A 22,175-nucleotide genomic window follows, 5' to 3' on the forward strand; every position below is an offset into this window, starting at 1 on the left:
ATGTAGTGGAGTAAAAGTAAAAAGTACTGGAAAATACATCTACTTTAGTAAAGTACAAATGAGTGAAACATTTTCTTAAGTAAATATACTTAGTTACATCCCACCACTGATAGATACCCAACTAATGTGAACATATTTAGCACAAAACATGTTGTATAAGTATAATCTGTAAAATAAAATATATGTTTATACAATAATCATGCACTGTAAAAGTACGCTTTGGATTGTAGTGTCACCTAGAACCAAATATGACATCAACATGGTTTGTTCAAATGTTCAAATCAGGCTGAGTTTCATGCTTGTAGCTCATTTTAGCTGATGGAGATTTAAGCCACAACATAAGACTAATACTAATCATTATAAGGAAGTGTTAAAAAAAACATACCATCTGTATATCTAAGTGCGATCAAACGAGTGTGTGCTATCTGACTGTACACATAGGGTTCAGGAAGTTGCTGAAGCTTTTAGGAGGATGCACCGTTCCCTATGCTTCAATGATGGAGACTTTGTGGAAGCTCCTGGACACGACGTTGGGGCTGTTGCTGTGCGAGAACGTGGCCATCAGCACTTTGGTGCCCGGTGAAGAGGCCATGATGGAGACAGTCTTCTCCATCTTCTCGCCTTGCTTTAGATGAGCCAGCCTGGCAGAGAAGGAGGAGAGAAACCAAATGTTGTCAAATTTTAACTCAAACAAACAAACACACACACACACACACAACAAACAAACAAACACACACACACACACACACACACACACACACACACACACACACACACACACACACACACACACACACACACACACACACACACACACACACACACACACTTGGATGCAACATCATCTTTCAGCTGTTACAAAAACACACATGACCACATTCCCTACAGCACATTTCTCAAATCTAAAGAGCCGATATTTTGTAAAAAAAAAGATCATATTTGACAGCGAGTAAAAGAGGTGATGAGAGGTTTGTGGTCCCACAGCACAAAACAATTATAATGTAAGTACATGGGTGACGTGAGGGTTGATTAATCCGACCAATTATACAACCAGTCATTTGCCAGCTACCGACTACCAGAATTGACTTCTTGCCCTTTTTCATGAAACAAATGCCAGAGCAGTTTTATTGTTCCACTATTTAGCTTGATGATTTATCACCTTTTAATATCTCCACTGAAGCTCTTCTCGCTTATTATTCCTCTCTGGGTTGAAACTTTGGCTTTATCGTCTGGGCCAATAAAAAGCCACAATGGCTGCAGGGGACTGGGATAATAGAGGAATGGGACCAAGCCAGGAAAAGTTGGACTCAAAAGTTCACTCTTTTATTAACAAAGTTTGTTGAAGCCATAAAAGAGTTGGAGGAAGAGGAAAAGTAGAGGAAGAGCGAGAGGAGGTTGAGGTGGTAACCAAAAACAACCCTAACCTTAACAATGATGATATATATAATCGTATCCCCTTCACACTTGCATGTGCATTGCAAAGGGCCCTAAGAACACACACACAACACACACACACACACACACACACACACACACACACACACACACACACACACACACACACACACACACACACACACACACTTGGATGCAACATCATGTTTCAGCTTACACAAAAACACACCTGACCACATTCCCCACAGCACCTTCCTCAAACCGTGTTTTTACGACATAGAATGAAGATTGATTGTTTCTTTTTAAAACAACATTCAAACACACATACCTGGCCTCGTGTTTTCCTTTCAACAAGCCAGATCCCTCCACTGTCAGCACAGCTCCAGTCAGAGTTTTTTTAAACTCGTTGGTGAAGGACACCTGGACCGTGTGCTCTTTGTTTATCTGGATGCTGTCCCCTCCTTCGATCTGCAGAGCAGCAGGTTACAGGATCAGAGGCTCAAAATTAACATTGCCAGAGACTTGCGATCATTCCATTATCCCCGGAGGGGGCTGATAAACATAAAGACTATTGATATGAGTCACTTTGCATTAACGTTGATTTGGTCCACTTCTATTTAGCTTTTTATTAATATGGGCCGGGTCTTTTTTTGTAGAGTTGCCAGGTTCTCCCTGTGTCTTTGTGGGTTTTCTCTGGGTAATCCGACTTCCTCCCACAGTCCAAACACATGCAGACACATCAGGTTAATTTGAGACTCGAAATTGACCATAGATGTGAATGTGAGTGTTTATCTCTGTATGTTGGCCTTGTGACCTGCCCACTGTTTGGCCCCAGCTCTCCCACGACCCTCAAAAGGATAAGCAGTATAGATAATGGTTTGATAGATAGAATGTATAGCAGAGGTCATCACTATATATCAAAAATGGTGTAGTTGTTCAGGTGTTGATCAGAGTGAAAAATATGATCTTTACTTTTTATGTGCCGTCTATCAAACGTCAGGACTCAGCAAAGGGAGCAGAATTTGTATTTTCTGCTCACAGGTTTTTGAGTTTAGGTCAAAGGGAACACTGGAGCTGGGGTTGAATTGTGTTGGACAGTGACAACTATAAAAGAAATCAAAGTGAACATAATTTATTCCTTATACTTAAGTGAACTGAAGAGTGGGGAGACTGGCTGCTGTTTACCTCAAAACTTATCTGTGGTGAGCTTATGTTGAATTCCTGTGAATCCAGGACTCTTTCTTTAGTCCGAACGTCCTTTACCACCACTGCAATATTCACAATTTCGTCAGTCGCCAGGACCGACTCGTACTCAGACGCAGGGATGGTGTGCTGCAGAGTCAAAGCTGCAGAGAACGTAAAGGAGTTAAGATTCTCCAGAGGTTTGATTAAGCAAGCAAATAAAATAAAAAGTGTTCAAATTAAAAAGTAAGGTTATCCAACAACATTGCCAGGGGGTACATCCAAGTATTTGTTACAGGACTCTTTACCTTCATGCGCGAGTATGTGCACCTCTTTGTGCATTTTCCAGAAGCTCTCCTGTGGGCTGCTGTTGTACTTTTTAATCTGAGCGTCAACATGTTCCACCAGGACCCTGGGTTCGCTCGAGCTATTAGTGACCTTTACGCTCATGCGAATGCTCTCACCAAATGATGGCTTCCCTATTATGTTTAGGGACACCTCCAAACCAGATGACGTTTGTCCTGTATATGAAGCTGGGAGACGTGTACATTGTGTTAAACAGATAAACCAATTAAGAAAAGACTGCATTTGTAATACTTTAAAAGATGTGCTATTACTATAGGTATCCACAGTTACTTATTTGCGCAAACTCATATTACTCATTTATTACAACTAATTAGTATGTACCTTTTTAGCAGAGCAGTTCAATGGGTATCGGACCCCTGACTCTGACATTGTTAAAACTTTGAAAAACATACACAATTGGGACAATGTCAAAAAAGGTTCTGTGTTTTTATAGAGCTTTTCTAGTCTTGATGACCACTCAAAGCCCTTTACAGCAGGTTCACCCAGTCACACACACATTCATACAGTGCAGCACTTTTTCTATTGTACACCACACACGCTGCCCACACAGGGGACATTTGGGGCCACAGCCTGAGTTACAGTCGCCTAGAAGCCAGAAGAGTGTTTGATTTTTGACACTGAGATGAATCAAAGCTTACCTGCTTCTTCTCCCAGTCCCTTCGTCATCACAGCAGAATGCATGAAGCAGAGAGACCCTGCTGTAAAAGGGAGATTTTGTTACTCGTGAGATTGTTGTTCCCCAAGGGAAATAGCTGGACTACATGCTGTGAGCCCACTCTTCAAATTAGACTTTGTGCAAATAGAATGACAGAGGCCATCATATAGTTTCAAACTCAAATTGTCACAACATTAACTTTTGTTTTTGTCTTTTTTCCGTTCTGCTCCATTTCTCAATCTTTGATCCTTAAACTAAACATTACATTTGCAAAACAAAGTCATGCTGAGGTATTTGTTTTCACATATTTATTCTTGCATGGGGAGATGAGGGTGAAGATGCTTTGTTAACAAAGCCACTGACCTTGTGTTGTCATTCTTCCAAATCCAGGTTGCGCCCCTGAAAAGGGAAAGAAAATAGGAGGATAATCTTTATTGAACATATGGAAAACAAAGACAGAGCATATCTTACTTCAGCTGTCTCCACATTTTGCATTTGCATCATGCAGACTCTTCTCAAAACACAGAATTGTACTGTATCTGTTTATTGTATCTCAATAAATCCCTCTCTAGAAAGCCTCACAGCCACAGGACCCTGTCTTACTTTTCTTCCTCTTATAAGCAGGGGTCAGATTCTCTGGGGTGTCTGAACCAATTCTCTTGGTGTAGATCACCTGCCCCACCAACTCAGAGTCCACCATCCTCTCCACCACCACTCCATTGCGTACAATTAACCGTATGACGTCAGCGTCAACAGAGGCAAAGATGAACGAGGTGTCGTATGGGGCACTGAGGCAGCGTTGCTGAACAGCAGCTACAGGGCATGGGCCACAGCAGAATATACCTGCAGAGACAAGATCAAAAGTCAAGGTCAATTTCAGTAAAATAGCAGCAGATGTAGAAAAATAGCAGTATTTGTCGTAAAATAACAGTTTATTGTCACATATCAGCTCATTAACACTCAGAGGTCAGTCGCCTTCCTACAGAAACTTTTATTCTAATCACACTAAATACCAACAATGTATTGAGGACAATGTGGAGCAGGGACCCACCAGCACTTTTCTCTTGGGGTGTGGGGTCCACTACCTGCCAGCCATCAAACCCTGCACCGAGATCTGGTCTTCTCATCCAGCACTCAACCCACACATGGAAGTTCCTGCAGGACATACAGGGATTAACACACACACACACACACACACACACACATAGAAAATCAATATGAAGTGTGAGATGAATAAAATAGATGATCACAGACACATAGGTAGCTACTCTTCTCCTGATTCATATGCTCACTAAGTTCAGGGCACAACAGTCAATGCTGCTTTTACTTTGAGTGTAAATTGTGAGATCACACTGATGACTAAGCAATTCAAATACCAGATATCATCTTTAGAGTTAGTGACACCAACCAGAGACTGTCCTTGGACAGGTTGAGCTTCTCCCCTGTGCTCGAGTAAAACTCTTCAATCGTCCTGCTGGCATTAGTGTCATGACCTGCGTTAAAGACCGTCACCACCCTGGAGGGAATCCCCAGCACTCTCATTACTGGAACAAAAATAAACATAAATCAGCCATCACTTGTAAAACCAAAGTCCTGAAGTATTAAACCCATCTTAGTAGAAATATAAAGGACGTAAGACGTTTTGAGTAAATCATTTCTACTTCTAATAGTATCCAGTCATGCAAGTGGTTACTATATTTAATTAATTAATTATTGACTAATAATTAGTTTATCTATTGTAATGTGAACAATTTGCCCCTTCTGTGAAAGAGCGAATATGATCCAATTCACATTTAGAATAAACTGACACCAGTGCTGGGATGTAACATTTACTCTGTTACTGTACTCAAGTACATTTATCATGTATCTATACTTTAGTTGAGTAGATTTATTTTCAGGTACTTTTCACTTTTATTCCACCACATATATCAGCAATACCTCTACAATTTTTCAAAACATTGCGTTAAATGTGTACATCATTTTTTTAGAGGCCAAGACTCTGCCGTAATAATGTTGTGTGGCATGAGGGAATAGTAATAATTATACTTTTATACTTTAAGTATATGTAAAAGTGAGTTCGGACTTTTTTTCTTTTTCCATCACCGACTGACACAATATCAAAAGGTAGCAAACATAAAAAGACAAATATTGCATAATTAACAAGATTGTACGTTGGGACTATCAAGAAATTGAATTCAAAAATGGAATGGTCACTGTATCCCACAAATTCTCATAATTCAACTTGATATCTTCTTCTCATTAGCCCCTCTCTACCTGGTACACAAGTTCCTAACAAAGGCGTTCTGTTGTAAATGTACTTTGGGGTTTTCAAATTTCCATTGCCTGATGCCACATTCATTTTACATATTATTTGAGTTATTGTAATTACCAATTTCTGAAAGTATAAATTAAATAAATGAGAAAAGAAATATTCATAGTGAGTCACAAGTTGTAATTATAGCTAGAAAACTTGTTTATTTTTGACAGCCCCATATCAGATTTGGAATTTACTAACTTGAACAACACAAATACAGATGCCAGTTCATTCAGTGTAATTAAATTAGGTAAAGAGTATTTCAAAGCTCCACATGAACTATTCATATAATCATCCTAAGCGTTAATCCTCTGGATGGATGAGTGGCTAATAACTGGAATAAAACCATATTATAATATAAAGTAGATATAAGTATCACTAAAAATGATAGGCCTATAATTTAAATGATTCGGTTGTTCATACCTGTGCAGAGGACAGATGCAAAGACCCAGCACTGTCCGTAGCGCACGGGGCTAAAGTTGGATGAGACCCAGCGGCGCAGGATGTCAGCACTGCCGCTCCACTCTGTAGGATTAACACCACCTTCGTAGCCGCCCTGCCACTTCCCGTGCAGAATACCCAGGTCATCATTACAGTTCACCTGGAACAGGAGGACATACGTTACTCAAGAGTCACAGATTTGGCATTAGAGGGAGAGTTTGTGTACTTTTATCGCCCATGTTGTTGTGAGTGCTGTCTCTCACCATGGCACAGACCACCCTGCTGAGGTAAACGGGGTCTGCTCGCAGTATGTTATCCCTGTTTTCGTTGCTGAGGTGCTGAGGGCTGACCTCCAGCAGCTTCAGACATGCTTCCAGGACCCCGGGCTCATACTGCACATGATGAAACACAAACTGAAGCCTTCTGCCTTTTTAGCTGCTGTGATTATACACGAGCCATTCATGATAGTTGCATGTTGCCGATTGTTACATACCTGACCAAACGACCACGGACGCTGACAAACATTTAGATTGGTGCCCATGAACACCAAGCCATAATCGCTCTTGATGTACTCTTGTAGTTGGGCCTCGTGTGGCATGTACACTGGATCATCTGAAAAGTAATAGAAGTGGTGTGGGATGACTGGAACGAAACAATAACAACTAGAAATCCCACACTGCCGTTGTATGTCACGTCAACAAGTGCCGTTTCATTTCCCCCCCAAGATTCCTATAAGGTCACCATGACCTTTGAAATCAAATCTTTGACTCCAATTGACAACTGGTTAAAGAAATTACCTGAAGGAATAATGGAGATGCGGAGATATCGCTTTAGCGAGGCAAAAAATAGCTATCGTCTTATTTGCACAAAAAGATCTGTAATCTGTTAGAATGGCACTCAGTAGCCAAGGCCCAACAGTCTCCCTAAATGCAATCAAGCTGCACCAGATTGTCACCATCTCAAAGATATTTCATTGAATCAAATATTCCCTTGGAAAACGGTGAAAGCACCTTATCCCACATTGTTAAAGAAAGTGATAAAACATTCCTGGATCTGCCCCCCTCATCCAGATCTGCAGAAAAATTTAAACAAACAAACGAACCAAGAGACAGGAGCATAAAACAGTTACAAGATAGAGTTTTCCTTCATGGACCCACCTTTCAGCCAGGGGTTGCAGAGCAGCACAAATGATCCCACTGCAAAGCTCCTAATGGTCTGCCTGGTCTCTGTGTGCAACAGGAGGCTATACAGGGCCACGGAGGTTTGAACAGGGGAGCAGATGTGGATGGTGACTGACTCTGAGTGCACGCTGCCTGGGTGGATCTTGGCTGACCAGTGCTGCGGGTTGGGCCACTTGTCAGAGAACTGGACTGGGATTCTCTCTGACAGACTCCCTGCACGGTGAAGGAGAAGTTACTTAAAGCAGGACGATGCAACATTTGAATGATATACACATATTCCCTTATAACAATAAAATACCATTTCTAAATTCAATGCGCTCAGAATTGAATTGGAAATGGAGTCCGATTTTCTCCACACTGCGTTCTTCTTTCCTAACTTATAAGGTTAGGTTGGGGAGGGAGATTATTTTAACCGAACACAGCCTAAGACCCTTCCTACACTAATGCAGATATTTTGCAAAACAGACTTTTTCCTCTGTGTTCCAGCCTCTCGTCCACATAAGAAAAATGACTTTTACAAACACCTACCAAAGTGCAGATTTTCAAAAACTCTACTGTATATCCGTGTGAACCTGTAAAATGGACTGGGGCTCCAAATGTGCAACATGGCAGCATTTGTATCCAGAATATTTTGGCTTCATTTCTGGATAGTGGGAGGAAGTGGACATGCATCATCCATCTTTAAACCCAGAGGCTGGAGAAACAACAGTCCTCAGTGCACTAAGCGAGGATGGCTATTATCGTGAATGACTATAACTTCTAAGAGTAAGGCTATGTTATGTTTTTTTCTCTCACAGTCTTGTTTTAAACATGAGCAGATGTTTTCCTGTCTGTGTTACCTAGCCACACCTCCAGGACCAGGGCCTCGCTGTGAGGATTCCATGACCGGCCACGGAACCGCAGAGTCAGCTTGAACGGTTTCCCTCGCCGCAACACCAGGTGTTTTTTGCTCAGACCCTGAGTCTCATGGGAAATGTGGTTTTCATGAACCTCAAAGTCGACTAACCTCAGTTGGCAATGGCCATCGTCAGTGCCTGAAAAAAAACCAGATCAGGTATTGTGAAAGAAGCGTTGCTGGAAAGACTGTAGAAGGAAACAAGGAGAGAGGGCAGTTTGGGAAATAAAGGTAAAGGTAAAACAATGTCAAATACAAAACAATACGACATTTAGTGCCAGAAAAATACTGAAGTAAATAAGTGTTATTGAGAAACTACATGTCACATAATTTGGAAAAATCCTTTAGTCACATTCCAACTATGCTTTTTTACCTTCACACCTTATCAGCCTGTTTGTGCATTTATTAACTGAACTTATTAAAATACATACAGACATCGTTTCAACTAAGAAATAAAAGCTATAGAGATTCTGATAGAGAGGTTGTCATGATTTCTCTCTAGGCGTCTTGCCAAACCAGAAATTAGATAACTGGGTCAAAAATTGCAAGTTTGTGTCAAATTATGATAAATTACATTAATACCATTCTTTTTTATAAAGCTTGCACGCGTCTTTGTCTGGAGCAGAAGAAGTTAAAAATGAGCCTGAGTTACAGCGTGAACTCACCGCTGATGTAGTGTGTTGTCTGTTGCACGCAGTCCATGGTTTGACAGAAGTGAGTTGCGAGTGACTGAAGGAATGAGAAGCATGTTCCACCTCCCCACTGATAACCATCTTAATTGTTTTTACATATCCTGCTCTCTGCAGTGAAGCGGCAAAGTATTCACCATTTTTTTTAAAACAATCGTTAAACCAATCAAGACAAGCTTGTTGAGCAGCAGCAGATTTCTTTGTTGAACTATTCTTTGAATTGCATTTTTCTTGTGTTAATTTACTATATATTGTAAGGTGTCCATAGGTGCCGTGAAATAAATAGTTTTGACATTTGTGTCAAAAATACAGCATTTATTACATTACATTTTAAATATAACATAATCCAATAATATGTAATAATTCAAAGCTTATTTAACAATTCATCAAATCCTCTAAAGACACCACAGAACATTTTCAACACAGATCAGAATGTATTGATTAATGAGCCTGAGGCCTGTGGGAGCCCCCCAAAGGTCACTGTAGTTTTATTCTCTCATTAGTAATTCAGTTTTACATTCAGGTTTGTGCAAGAAGTGGTTGTTTGCCAAACGATGGTCACTGGCCATGATATTACATTTTACAAATCTCGGTAAAGATTCTGAACGCCAAATTGCCCCTGATGGTTACATCGGCAGTATGTGAGTGATGCACATAGATATATGAATATGTGTGAATGGGTGAATGGCAAAACTGTACTGTGAAGTGCTTTGAGTGATTATTAAGACAAGAAAAGTTATATATAAACACAGACCATTTACTTAATTTACTTGTATGTGATGCAGATAATACTGCTGCAAAATTACTAAGAGACCTGTCACTTCCCCTGTGGATATAATGAGTCAATGATGATGATGATGATGATAATAATAATAATAATGGTCTATATGATCTGGAACTGATGAATCAAAGGTAAAATGTCAAGAGAAACGCCTTGTCATGCGACACACGCCTTTCTCTAGAAAGAAAGCCATGAACTCACCACGGCAGGTGACGGAGTTAAGGATTGACAACATTGAAATTTGAAAACGGAAAGCGTCACAATTTCTTCCTTTATATTCATTCACACGCCCTAAAAACACATTTCTCTGGAAAACTGAAGTGGCTAAGAGAATGACTGCTAGGAACCACCCATACATACATACCAGGCTGTCTTCTTGTTGGCTTTGATCCAGAAAATTACATTTTTCTTCTGTGACCCACAGTTGCAAGTCAAGGCCGATGAACAATGGATTCAACAATTATTAAGCCATAAATGTGCAACATGGTTTGTCTCAAATGGAAAGTTACCCTTACAAAAAGCTCCTTAAACCAACTTTACAACACATTTTGTCATTATGAAATTACAATGTTGGCCATATCATTTGTATTCTTTATAAGAGTTTTAAGACGACCCTGATGCGTTATACTATATTAGCTCTTACCCACGACACTCAATTAACTGACCAAGAATTAGATCCAATTGGAAATAATGACCCAAACATGCTCTATGATAGGCAGTGTGTGATTGATGTGTCATAGAGAAAGTGCTGCACATAGACGCACTGAATGAATGTGAACGGGTGAATGGCAAATCGCTTTGAATATTCATCAAGACTAAGAAAGTGCTGAATAAAAACAGATCATTTACTATTCGATGAACGACTGGTTGGGTTTCTCAGCTGGTTTTCTATCTTTAATAAAGATAGCTCCCTCTAGCTGCATAGGTGAGGTACTTTTCACTTCTCTATGACAAACACGGCTGGAAAACGAGCAAAAACCTCGAAATGCATTTTGTCCAGTTATTTCTAGCTTTGATATCGTTTAGTGTCAGTCCTTCATTTCGAAAATTGCTGGATAATTTGCAGTGACACATAGGTGTTTCTTTTTTGTATTACAGAAAGACAAGCAAATAGTTGAATCAAAATAGTTAACTTTTTATTTTTGTCAAAGAAAGGGTGATACAAAAGGGCATATTGGAGGCTATTAATAATTGACAAGTACAAACCTGTATTTTTTCTAAACCCAGAATGTATCAACAAATAAACATTTGTGAACAAAAAATGTGGTTGATTTTTAAGTTGCTGGATAAGCCACAGTTTCCCTTAAAAGCACTTTGACTATATCAGGGTTGGAGTCAATTCACTTTCATTTTGACATTTCTGTGTCCAACAAATGGACATACACCTTATAAAATGAACACCTTTTATAGGTGTTGACAATGTTATACAGTCTGGATCAAATGTTGTATTTCATGATTCCTTAAAACTCGGACACATTATTTCCTAAAATCCAGCTGGCCTTCTGGTCATTCGGACTGAACGTGATTTGATTTCAACCCAGGTGCAATGCTGACTTGATTTTTTTTCCCCAAACGCAAACACACAAAAAAATATATAACCCCGAAACACTGCATTTTTTTGCCAAGATCGCACAGAAAACAAACCCTGATTCAACATTTAATGAATAATTGATATTTAACCCTAACAAGGCACTGCATTTGTCCTGCAGAGAACCAGAACATGGCACGACTTCCACACAGGACGACCTAAACTGCTCACTTTTGGCGAACAACGTTGAACAGCTCAGCCGCTAATGGAGGCCAGACAGAAATAAAAAGATCAATTCTAAGAACATTTCAGTGGCTTGTGCCAACCCTGTCAGCTGGAAATCTGGCAGATCGTATTGAAATTGTTTGCTGGATTTTAAAAGGTGCTATATGCAAGTGTTTTTTGCCTCCAGACTGTTGGCTGACCCGGCTGGAGCTAGCCTGTTAGCATGATAACTTCAATAAAAGAAGGAAATAAAAGCATCTGGACTGGACTCATCCCTTTCCATCACAATGGATCACAATGGAAAGGGATGAAGTTTGATGATGAACTTGCAGCGATATCAGCAGATTGGTAAATAAACAGCTACTAATGCTAATGTTAGCCATGAAGCGATGGCAAAAACATTCATATAGCACCTTTACGTTTCCACAGATCTGAAGATTAAAACAAAAGAAATAAAAACGGTTGACTGGTTACAAGTTTTTCACACGACAGTCTGAGGCACACACAGGCTACATGATAATCCCTGTACAACCTTAGAATAGCTATGTAGCCCGAACCTGCAATATTTATGATTTGAACTGGTCTGACTGAGAAGGCCGTAAATGAAGAGGACATCGATTTTTTGGCATCATGATCCAAATCAAAGGTTGCAAATGAACATAAGGTAAGACAGTAATTTCCTTTCCCCACGAGCAGGAAAAATAAATGTGCGACTAAAGAGAAGCTACATTACAAACAAAATACTTCTTCTCACCACTATAGACACATTTACAAAAGCACAACTTGTTTGGATTTAACAAGTTTCAGTGTGGGGGTTCAGTCCCTTCCTGCCAGAAAATTAATGAAAAATTTTTGTACCATTTTTTTCTATTAATTCTTTTTTTTAAATAAATATGAAATTAAACAAAACAATTAGTTTTTTCCACACACATAAACCAGCACACATTAAAACCCTATACACAAGGAACACAAAAAAACATGTTAGCTTACATAACTCAGAACAAGAAAACGTTTGATGCAGACATTTCTAACTACAACACACAACATGTAGCAGGACAGTTTTCCATCTGACACTGATGTAAAAACATCGGTTATTGCTGCTAAATTTTAAATGTGGTTTTAACAGAAACACAACCAGGGTGTGTTGTGGCATGTGGAGATGACACCTGATTCCACTGCAGCAGGAAAACAAGGAGGAATTGATTGTTTTGGGGCCAAGACAAGATGTGCATCCCTTTACTTCGTATATGGGATGATGACTTAAGGCATGAATATTAACTTCCTGAACTGATCACCCACGTCATACATTTTCTAAACCTGTGAAAATCTACTGTCAACCTACGCATCACCCATGAAACATCTAAAACGGTCACTCTCATGTTGCATCACAAACATTTGATTTAAGACTTTGCTCTGCTCTGAACACCTGAGACTATGGCTAAACGCCTAGCTAACTAATAGAGAACAATATATTCAGTATTAGTTTTTACCCGCTAGCATAACTGCAGCAGTCTATCATCACCTGGTTTCCTACACATGAATATTAATTCCTTATTTATCCTACAGGACCTAATTATTTGTCAAACATTGTTGTTTTGATTCTCTAAAATGGCTTTTGATTGAGGCAACGTGAAAGGTTTCTAATGAAGTAAAATTACCACTGTTGAAAACGTAATGTAAGCATTTACATGTAGAAGGATTGAGAGGTCCAGTTCTCCAAAAGCATCTTAGCTCTAAGTGAGCGTTTAGCCCACTGTAAATGAGTTCAAATCCACCGAAGGCAGAATGGAACGAGACCATCAGTCATTTATTACAGAGAGACTGTGGAAATCTTGGGCCTGGGATTTAACTGTCAGTTACAGAGACGTTAGTGGATCCAGTTTTTCAGGATTGCAGTGTTTCACACACAAAATATTTTTTTTGTTTATTAAAAACAGTCTAAAGCTGTGGGATGCAAACTTTTCCCACTGAAAACACACCAGGCGCAGCCGTGTAAGAAACCAGCCTTATGAGTTGTAGTTAATTCGTGTTAAGGAAACCAGCCCGAATGAATCCATACTCAATCATACACAAACACCTGCACAATCCACTTGGATAAAACACTATCAATAACAACAAAAACCTCACTTGGTACAAAGTATCAAAATAACATTCATATAAATAATTTAAATAGCTATTCTAAAGCTGAAGTCTTGGTCTAAAATGTTTAAATGGCCAAAGAGAACTGCTAATAATGTGCTGCATAATTTGGGGGACTTCAAGATTGTGTAATTTTAGGGATCACAGGCAATTGCTGTGCAAATTATTTCCGTTCCCCCCACAATTAAAACATTAACATTCATTTTTTTTTTACAAATATTCATCCATAAAAGGTTGGTTTCCATCCTTCCTTTAGAAGCCGCAGGGGACAGAGGATAATGTCCTAAATTTTGAATTATTTCGCCACGTTTCTCCTCCTCCTTTTTCATCTAACTGTCCCCCAAAACCTGTGACAGGTCACCGAAGTCACAGTCAAACAGTTCACTGATGCCTTCGTGGTCCTCCAGACCAAAATGGTAATCATGACTGTGAGGGGGGGACAGGTTGATGAAACCGTCCAATGGGAGAGGGAGGCCTTCTCCGTTCAGGAAGTCCGAGGAAGAGAGGGGTGAGAGGTCAAAGTCGGGCATGTCTCCGAGGCTGGAGAACGGATCACCTCCCAGTAGCGATTCTGTCACACAAAGTAAGATGTGAAAAATATGCATATATGTACGTATACATATATTTATACAACTATACCAATGACTCCACAGATGGGACTGGTCGTGTGCAGTGCTAAACCTAATATTTCATCAAACCAAAATGATTTAAGATAATAAATTGGCCACAGATTTTTTTATGTTTACTCAACTTGTCCTTCAGTCCAAACCAATCAATTAGTTATTTCAGTAAATAACAGATTTATTAAGTTCATCGTCTTCATTACTTGCGCCAAAGAAGTAATGTTTTCAACTGAGTTTGTTAGTTTGCAAAAACTGCAGGTGGGGCATGACCTACCCTTCCACAAAATGTCATGGGAATCTGTAGAGTAGTGGTGCATGACCGGAGGAATAACCCTTTACATTTTAGAGTGATCTGGATAAATTGACAGAGCCAGGAATTTTCTTTTCACTTTCTTTAAAGCTCTGTGATCGCCCTTCTGGTTTTGTATTTCAAAAGGTACAAATGAGAGATTATTTTCATTAAGGCCTTTTTCACAGCAGACATTTTGACATGTCATACCAGGGAGAGCAGAGATGTTACTGCTTTCAAGTCAGGTGTGTCACCTTCATGGCTTCAACACTTACAACAAGAACAAAACAAAAGCCTTCTTAAGAATATTAGTAATACCCGTATTGCATTATGGCCTGTGACATTAAAGGGGACATAGCATGCAAATTCCACTTTGTTAGTGCTTCTACAGGTTAATGTGGGTATCTGGCATGTCTACCAACCCAAAAACTCTGGGGAAAAAACACTCGCGCGTTTTGTTATAGTTCCTCTAAGTCAGAAACGTCATGCTTGAGCGACTCGATTGCGCTTCCTGGGTATTGTTTCGTAACAAGGAACTGGAAGTCTCCCTACATGGTCTTGGCCCACCCCACCCCCCGTCCCCCCACACTCGTTACTTCCGGGTTTACACCGGAGGCTGCGAGGCAGCGCAGCGCCGTTCCCAAGCACGCAGCCGGGCTGTTCACACGGGACGAGCATTTCTCCGCTGGTCAGCCTGCGATTCACTCACATGTGGCATTTGTCTGGATGCTTGGGACTGGGAGGCTGCAGCAGCTGCTCGGGAGCGACCGCTCGTTCTCCCGTGCGTGAGCTGGAATTTGTGTCAGCGCCACACAGCAGCAGTGTGGAGGACTTCCGCAGTGTTCAGCGCTACTGTAACCCCCGAACCCCGACATTCAACGGGTACAACAACAAGCGGAGAAAGCAGAATCGCGGGCTGACCTTATATATACAGTCTATGGGGCTGACCAGCGGAGAAATGCTCGTCCCGTGAACAGCCAGGCGGCTGCGCGCTGAGAACGGCGCTGCGCTGCCTCGCAGCGGCACTTCCGCGTCCCGTGTACCCCGCGTAACTACTGTAACCCGGCGAAACTACTGTACCCGGCGTAACTACTGTAACCCGGCGTAACTACTGTAACCCGCGCATAGTAGAGCTGAACACTGCGGAAGTCTTCCACACAGCTGGCAGTGTGGAAGACCGCGCCAGGCAGCGCAGCGCCGTTCTCAAGCGCGCAGCCGCCTGGCTGTTCACACGGGACGTGCATTTCTCCGCTGGTCAGCCCCATAGACTGTATATATAAGGTCAGCCCGCGATTCTGCTTTCTCCGCTTGTTGTTGTACCCATTGAATGTCGGGGTTCGGGGGTAAATGATGGTCTTCATAGCCCCCCCCTCTTTCTCTCTCTGCCTGTCTGCTTGTGTGCTTGTAGTGGATGGGCAGAGGGGGACATTTAATTATGTGATTGGGAAAATTAAAACTCCAGGACAACAAGGGGAATACAAAGTATGGGATGCATATTTGATAATTTATATCATATAAAATATGTAATTTATATCGTTTAAAATCATGGGGGGAGAGGGGAGCTGGCTCATTAGCATTTAAAGGAACAGGCACTCAAAACAGGTCGCTCTGTGGAGGGCTGTTTTATACAGGGTAAAAAGGGTGCTGTTTTATATGATCCTTGTGGTATTTTGACCAAAGTATGTTACAGACATTTCATTAAGACCCCAAGGAACCATATCAACTTGTGGTAAAATGGGCATGCTATGTCCCCTTTAAGATTTAGCCAACACCCACACCCATCTGTGATTCAACATTCTCATATTCTACTAAGCTAGTTCTAGTCTGGGTTCACAAGCGACAGTATTGAAACAGCTGTCATTAAGGACACAGATGATTTACTGATGAGTTCTGACACTGGTGAGAGCTATATTTTACTGCTGCTCATTCTCAGTGCCGCTAGTTACACTGTCGATCAAAACATCCTTCTCAATAGATTAAATCATTGTGTTGATATATTACGAGCTGACCTTAAATGGTTTAAGTCAGATAGAGAATGTTGTGCCTCTATTGGTAATCATAATTCATCGTCATCTCCACTGACGTGTGAGGTACCACAGGGTTCTATTCTTGTCCTATTTTTGTTTACACATGCTTCCATGCATCAGGCCTCAGCACCACCCCACACCTCACCTGAATCCCGCAGATAATTGGTTACTGTTGTGGACGTGTCTGAGCAGAGAATCTCCCGCTGCCTTGTGCATGTCACGGAAAAATGTGAATACTCACCCGTGTCTCCACCTAACACCAGTGATGAGGGGTCCTGCTGGGAGACTGCTGTCACTGTGGAAGACGTCGACACTGGGGACGATAAACCCACCTCCAGAGAGTTTGTGGATAGGGATTGGTCTGTGGGTTGTGTGTGAGGCGGGACCAGGGAGGGGTCAGCGTTGGGTTTTGTGGGACTACTTCCTGTCATAGGGCTACACACGCCAGAGCTGTCGTCTGGACAGAGGAAGACGTCGATTGGACCGTGCGTGCTCTTCAGTGACACCTGGTAACCCTGAGGGATGTTGACAAACACACACCGTCAAGTCAAAACCTCATAATCTCGAAACAAATATATTTAAATAAATATGAGTGTGATTTAACCCATTCAGACCTGATGCTCTATACGAGTGTATACACCTTTATGACTAAGAGCGATGTTTGAGTGCTTCTCTGTTTGAAGCTGGATGAGATGTGTTTGCATTTTATATGGTATCATCATTTGAAAGACATGTGATTGATGAAATGCATCGGGATTCACTGAAATACGTGTGGGGAAAGGTGAAATGCATAATGGGAAATGTAGTTTTTTAGCGCTTTTAGTGGGCAAAAATGTTTTCAAAGTAGTGTTTTAGACATAGTTTGGCAAACTTATCAAGGGGAGCAATATTTCAGCAGAGTACAGCAGAACGCTGAAAATGAAAACAACAATGAAGGAGATTGAGACCCAGATGATGTTCCTGCAGATCCACTGACTAAGACTCAGTCGGTACGAGACATGTTTGAAAGGAAAGGGGGATCTCCCTGAATATGCTGGGTTTGTTGGTTTTTTAAAAACACAATTTACAAAGTATAGGGGAAATGTAATGACTTTCAATTAAAGCCAAATGTTTACAGTATCAAATGTGTTTTGAATTTCTAATCACTATCTGCTTCAAAGGCCGGGAAGTTAAAAGTTTTTGTAAACATTGGCAATTCTGTCTGCTCTTCATAAAACCCTCAGGTTTTAGGTGTTGTTTTCAGACAACACTTAGGTTTTTGCGTGTGTTTCTACTCAGCATCTAAGAGGATGTTCACAGTGCAAGCCCTGGCTAGATTCTGGCCACCTGAGCCCGCCGTGTGAGCGTAGCCATAGGTCTCAATGGGTTAAACTTTTATTAGGCCCGTACCTCGCTGGGTTCTGAAACTTGCATCTGGGTCTCAGGTGGAGCTCTGATCACCATCACCAGCTGGTCTGGGGAATCAAATGACTTCCTCAAGTCCTGGCAGCGCACATAGCCCAACGTGATGAACACAACAGTTAAGGACAACACAGCTGCAAGGGAATGAGAAAACTAAGATGTTGTCCAAGGCTAAATATATGAACAAGAACAGACACAACAGAACACAACACTGGCAGACCAGCCTCCTCTACTCGTCACTGAGCAGCTACGATTCCATCGTGGCTGGTAAACTTTGAGTCCCTAACTCAAGTACAATGTCCACCTCTTTCTTTCAGTGACAGATTTGTCTGGACTGCCGTGGATTGGACCAGAGACCTTTGGGTAAAAACGTTTATGACCCCGGGACATTCGATCAGGCTTCACTGGTGCTGCTGAAATCACGTTCCATTCATCCCATCATGGGTCATCGAGATCAAAAGGATATTTCTTGTTCTGTGGGTCCTCTGTGAGCAGCCGGAGCTGCAGGTTGCATTTGGAAATAAGCTGGTCCAGCTGCTCCTCGGCCTCAGTGAGGTCACACACCTCCTGCTGCAACTCCTTATGGCGGGAAACCAACGTTGCATCGATTCGGTTGCCACTGCAGGTGAAGAGGGCACAGAAAACTCTAAACACAAATACCAGCCGCAGTATTTTATCGTAGCAATACAGGACTTTGGTGTGAACATAATTATCTCTTCTTCAGCTGCCTCACCGTAGCATTATTTTTAAATAACAGGCTTGTTTTACACTCACAGCCATTGGATGTTGTTCTTGGATTTCTTGGAGATGAGCTGGATTCCCTCCAGGACGTTGGTTATGTCGTAGATGCGTCTCTTCTGGACGTCCAGGACCTGAGAGGCCCAGTTCAGATCCACCACGCCGTCAACTGACTGGGACAACAGGCTCAGAAAGCGCTTGGTGGTCAAATTCAAAGAAGTGTCATACCGCGACTTCTCCGTTGTAGTTCGAGGAACTGGAAAATTGTGGGATTTCCAAATCAGGATTATTTTGTTCCAGATACGTTTTTAAACAACTGGACCCGGGTCTGTCTCAGTGAACCACGACAAGCCTTTTCACAGAGGACAGTTACATATGCTATATGACCTGTGCTAATCTGATTAATTAGAAACTACATCGCATCATTGGTGAACTGACCAGAGGTCTTTGCTTATGTCAGTTAATTATTGTGATGCCACACACTTTTTAAAGCTGTAGCAATTAGTCAATCAAAAGAAAATTAATCACCAATTCCTTTAATAATAAAATTATTGTTTTTTAAAGCAAAAATACGATTTTTCCTTCATTTTCCCCATGTGCTCTAGGAGTTATTATTTTTAGCTGTTTTCTAAAGCTCCATCGACCATTAATTGAAGATTTATTCTACAGATTAATTGATACTGAAATGAATCGCTAGCACTACACTCTTTTAATGTCCAGCTCATTGTTGCCTTTTGGTGCATGAAGTACAGTGTAACCCGAAAAAGCAAACATTCACATTTCTGACCTTATGTTTGGACAACAATTAAAAGAAGTCAGTGGGGAGGGAGGGATGGAGGATGGATGGAGCATTCACTCACAGAGCTGTTGAGCTGTGCGAGTGTGTTACAGTGGGGATACATGGCCCGAGGCTGTTGGGACTAGTACAAAAAATTGAATGAAATTGTATTCATTCATGGTGGGTGGACTAATTACATTACATTACATTCCATTTAGCTGACGCTTTTATCCAAAGCGACTTACAATAAGTGCATTACGTGCCTGTAATTGGGGAAACATCCAATTCGTGCCAGGTGCAGACACACAAAGAAAATACACCTGTCAAGGGTCAGCTTATTTTCTTTCAGGTTTGGTCAGGTTAAGGTTGTGACCCAAGCCACACTCTGGTGTGTGTGTGTGTGTGTGTGTGTGTGTGTGTGTGTGTGTGTGTGTGTGTGTGTGTGTGTGTGTGTGTACCTCTGGGAGGGGCAGGTGTTGAGGGTGGTGCTTGGCCAATGGACGCCCGAGTGGTGCTGACATACTGATGGTCACTATCCAGGTCCAACTTCCTCTTTACCTAAACAGATCCAAATGCACAGACTTCAAAACACCTCATGCATAACTATAAACTACATGTTAGTATAATGATGAACCAAGAGCAAAACTAAATGTCTATAAGCAACAGGTGGACGGACGTGTACAGGTCTGCTCCGTGTAAACATTTCCAAGCATTCTGCTATGCATATATGTATACATATATACACCTCATTTCACCACTTCCCCTCTCATTCTCTCACTTCCTCCCACATCTGCCCTCCGCCCCCCCCCACCCCACCCCATCTCCTCACCGGAGGCCTCCCCAGAGCCGGCCTCCTCTTGTCCTGGACCCCAACATCAGCTGGGCCCTGGGGTGTGGCGAACAGCAGGATCTCCCCTGTGCTGGTGGGGGCGATGGCCTGGTGGAGCCCCTCAGTGCCCGGGGTGGTGATGATCACTATCTGGTGGTCCCCGCCCAGGTCAATGCTGCCAGAGTTCAGCAGCGTCTCGAAGTCGGCCAACAGGTCCTCGGACGTGTGGCCCGTGATCAGAGTCTCTGACATGGCAGTGGCGTCACCGAGTGGCCCCCTGTGCTGGACTCAAACTGCGATGCGGTGGTTAGACAGAGGATCCACGTCGCTTTGCATTGGCTGCGCTCTATGAATTTAGGGAAGGATGGTGAAAGCTGCTGGAGGTTTTCATGCAGGTGATCACAGGAAGCTCCAACATCTCTATACAAGGTGGCTTCCTCTCTGTGGGCCCCAGCTACCGTTCATACAAAACATCCTATAAACACATTATAACCTACTTCAACAAAGTTATCCCTCTTACAGGAAACGTGCTAAATCAGGTCTGTGTTGTAACAGTAAAGACAGGATGTTCTGCCAAACAGGAAATTAGGCAAATAAAATAGTGTTGCTAAATGTACACTAAGCCTTCGCCTCGAGGCTCAGCGGCTCGTGTGACTATCAGGGTAAAGAGATGCTCTTTGGCCGTGAGGGTAATAAACGCTGGAGGTTAGCAGCTAGCGTGCTAATCTTTTGTTTTCATCTGTCAGTACAGTAGAGCCGCGAGGCCTCGGCCCCTCTGTCCCCTCCTCACAGCCACCACAGCCCGGCTAACGAGCTAGCTACTGTCCAACAACACACCGACACAAGTTCACCCGCAACCCGCAGCCGCCTCCGGGTCACACCTGTACGGCTCCCGGCTGGGTCCTGTGCGCTGACCGCTTATTTTACAGGCTGGTCAAACTTTGTCGCAGCTTTCCAGAAGTGAGCTATCGACGTAAGATAGCTACTGTACACAAGCCGTCGCCATGTCTCACAGGTCCAGTTGAGAGCTCGCGTGTGAAAGCGCCACTCAGCCCAGCGGAGAGCCCACGGCTCGGTTTACTCAGGTGTTGTGTGGCAGGTTAGCATGTTAGCAAAGTTATTAGCCGCAGGTCGTCTACCCCCTCGTTTTGTCTGGGGCACGCAGGAAGCAGTCCGACAAAACTGGAGCAAACAGGAGATAAAGCGGCGGAAAACACACGCATCCTCTCGGGGAGCAGCCGCCGGTGCTTCGGTTGTTCACACCGGGTGTGGTCCGCGTCCGACAAGCGCCGACCCGACCCCGTTTTCGGCTGTTATTGTTGTTATTGTCCCAGCTGATCTACATCTAAACAAGGCTCGGACGGTTTTCGCGCGAAATCTTTTTTACCGCGAAACGGGCACGTGTGCCTATTGGAGGGCTACCATTGGGCAGAAAGCAGCAGCTTCCGCCGGGCTGCGGAGACGCTCTGTGATTGGTGCAAACGCTTGTCATTTACTCTACCGAGCGCAGAGTTGTCGATTCAAAGATGCGTTCAAGTTACACGGTTAAATTGGAATTACTACTATCATTTTCATTCTGTTAACTTACTTCATCTATGGACATGGGCTTTATTACATTAGATTATGTTAAGTTATTAATACACAGCTTGACGCTACTCCACATCTTACTGTGTTCTTTTTTAGTTTTAAATGGGTTTTT

The 22,175-nt window shown here is 42.2% G+C and overlaps 2 protein-coding genes across 2 annotated transcripts; both read right to left on the reverse strand.

Moving 5' to 3' along the window:
• Positions 1 to 484: 484 nt before the first annotated feature.
• On the reverse strand, positions 485 to 9,177 carry LOC118110655 (protein-glutamine gamma-glutamyltransferase 5-like). Its single transcript, XM_047340180.1, is given in 16 exon segments — positions 485 to 641; positions 1,724 to 1,863; positions 2,581 to 2,741; positions 2,886 to 3,110; positions 3,582 to 3,638; positions 3,962 to 3,997; positions 4,202 to 4,441; positions 4,650 to 4,753; positions 5,007 to 5,142; positions 6,336 to 6,513; positions 6,617 to 6,745; positions 6,847 to 6,965; positions 7,511 to 7,747; positions 8,374 to 8,568; positions 9,095 to 9,140; positions 9,142 to 9,177. Coding segments are annotated over 16 exon segments (2,196 nt in total).
• A 1,836-nt stretch (positions 9,178 to 11,013) lies between these two features.
• e2f1 (E2F transcription factor 1) lies at positions 11,014 to 21,842 on the reverse strand. Its single transcript, XM_035160003.2, has 7 exons — positions 20,477 to 21,842; positions 20,106 to 20,205; positions 18,906 to 19,125; positions 18,598 to 18,750; positions 18,120 to 18,234; positions 16,972 to 17,245; positions 11,014 to 14,362 (listed from the first exon to the last, which is right to left on the reverse strand). The coding sequence occupies exons 1-7, from the start codon at positions 20,726 to 20,728 to the stop codon at positions 14,121 to 14,123; spliced, it is 1,356 nt and encodes a 451-aa protein (XP_035015894.1). The 5' UTR covers positions 20,729 to 21,842; the 3' UTR covers positions 11,014 to 14,120.
• Between the last annotated feature and the right edge of the window lie 333 nt (positions 21,843 to 22,175).

This window comes from Hippoglossus stenolepis, chromosome 6 (assembly GCF_022539355.2).
Source record: "Hippoglossus stenolepis isolate QCI-W04-F060 chromosome 6, HSTE1.2, whole genome shotgun sequence".
In the NCBI taxonomy this organism is placed as follows: domain Eukaryota; kingdom Metazoa; phylum Chordata; class Actinopteri; order Pleuronectiformes; family Pleuronectidae; genus Hippoglossus; species Hippoglossus stenolepis.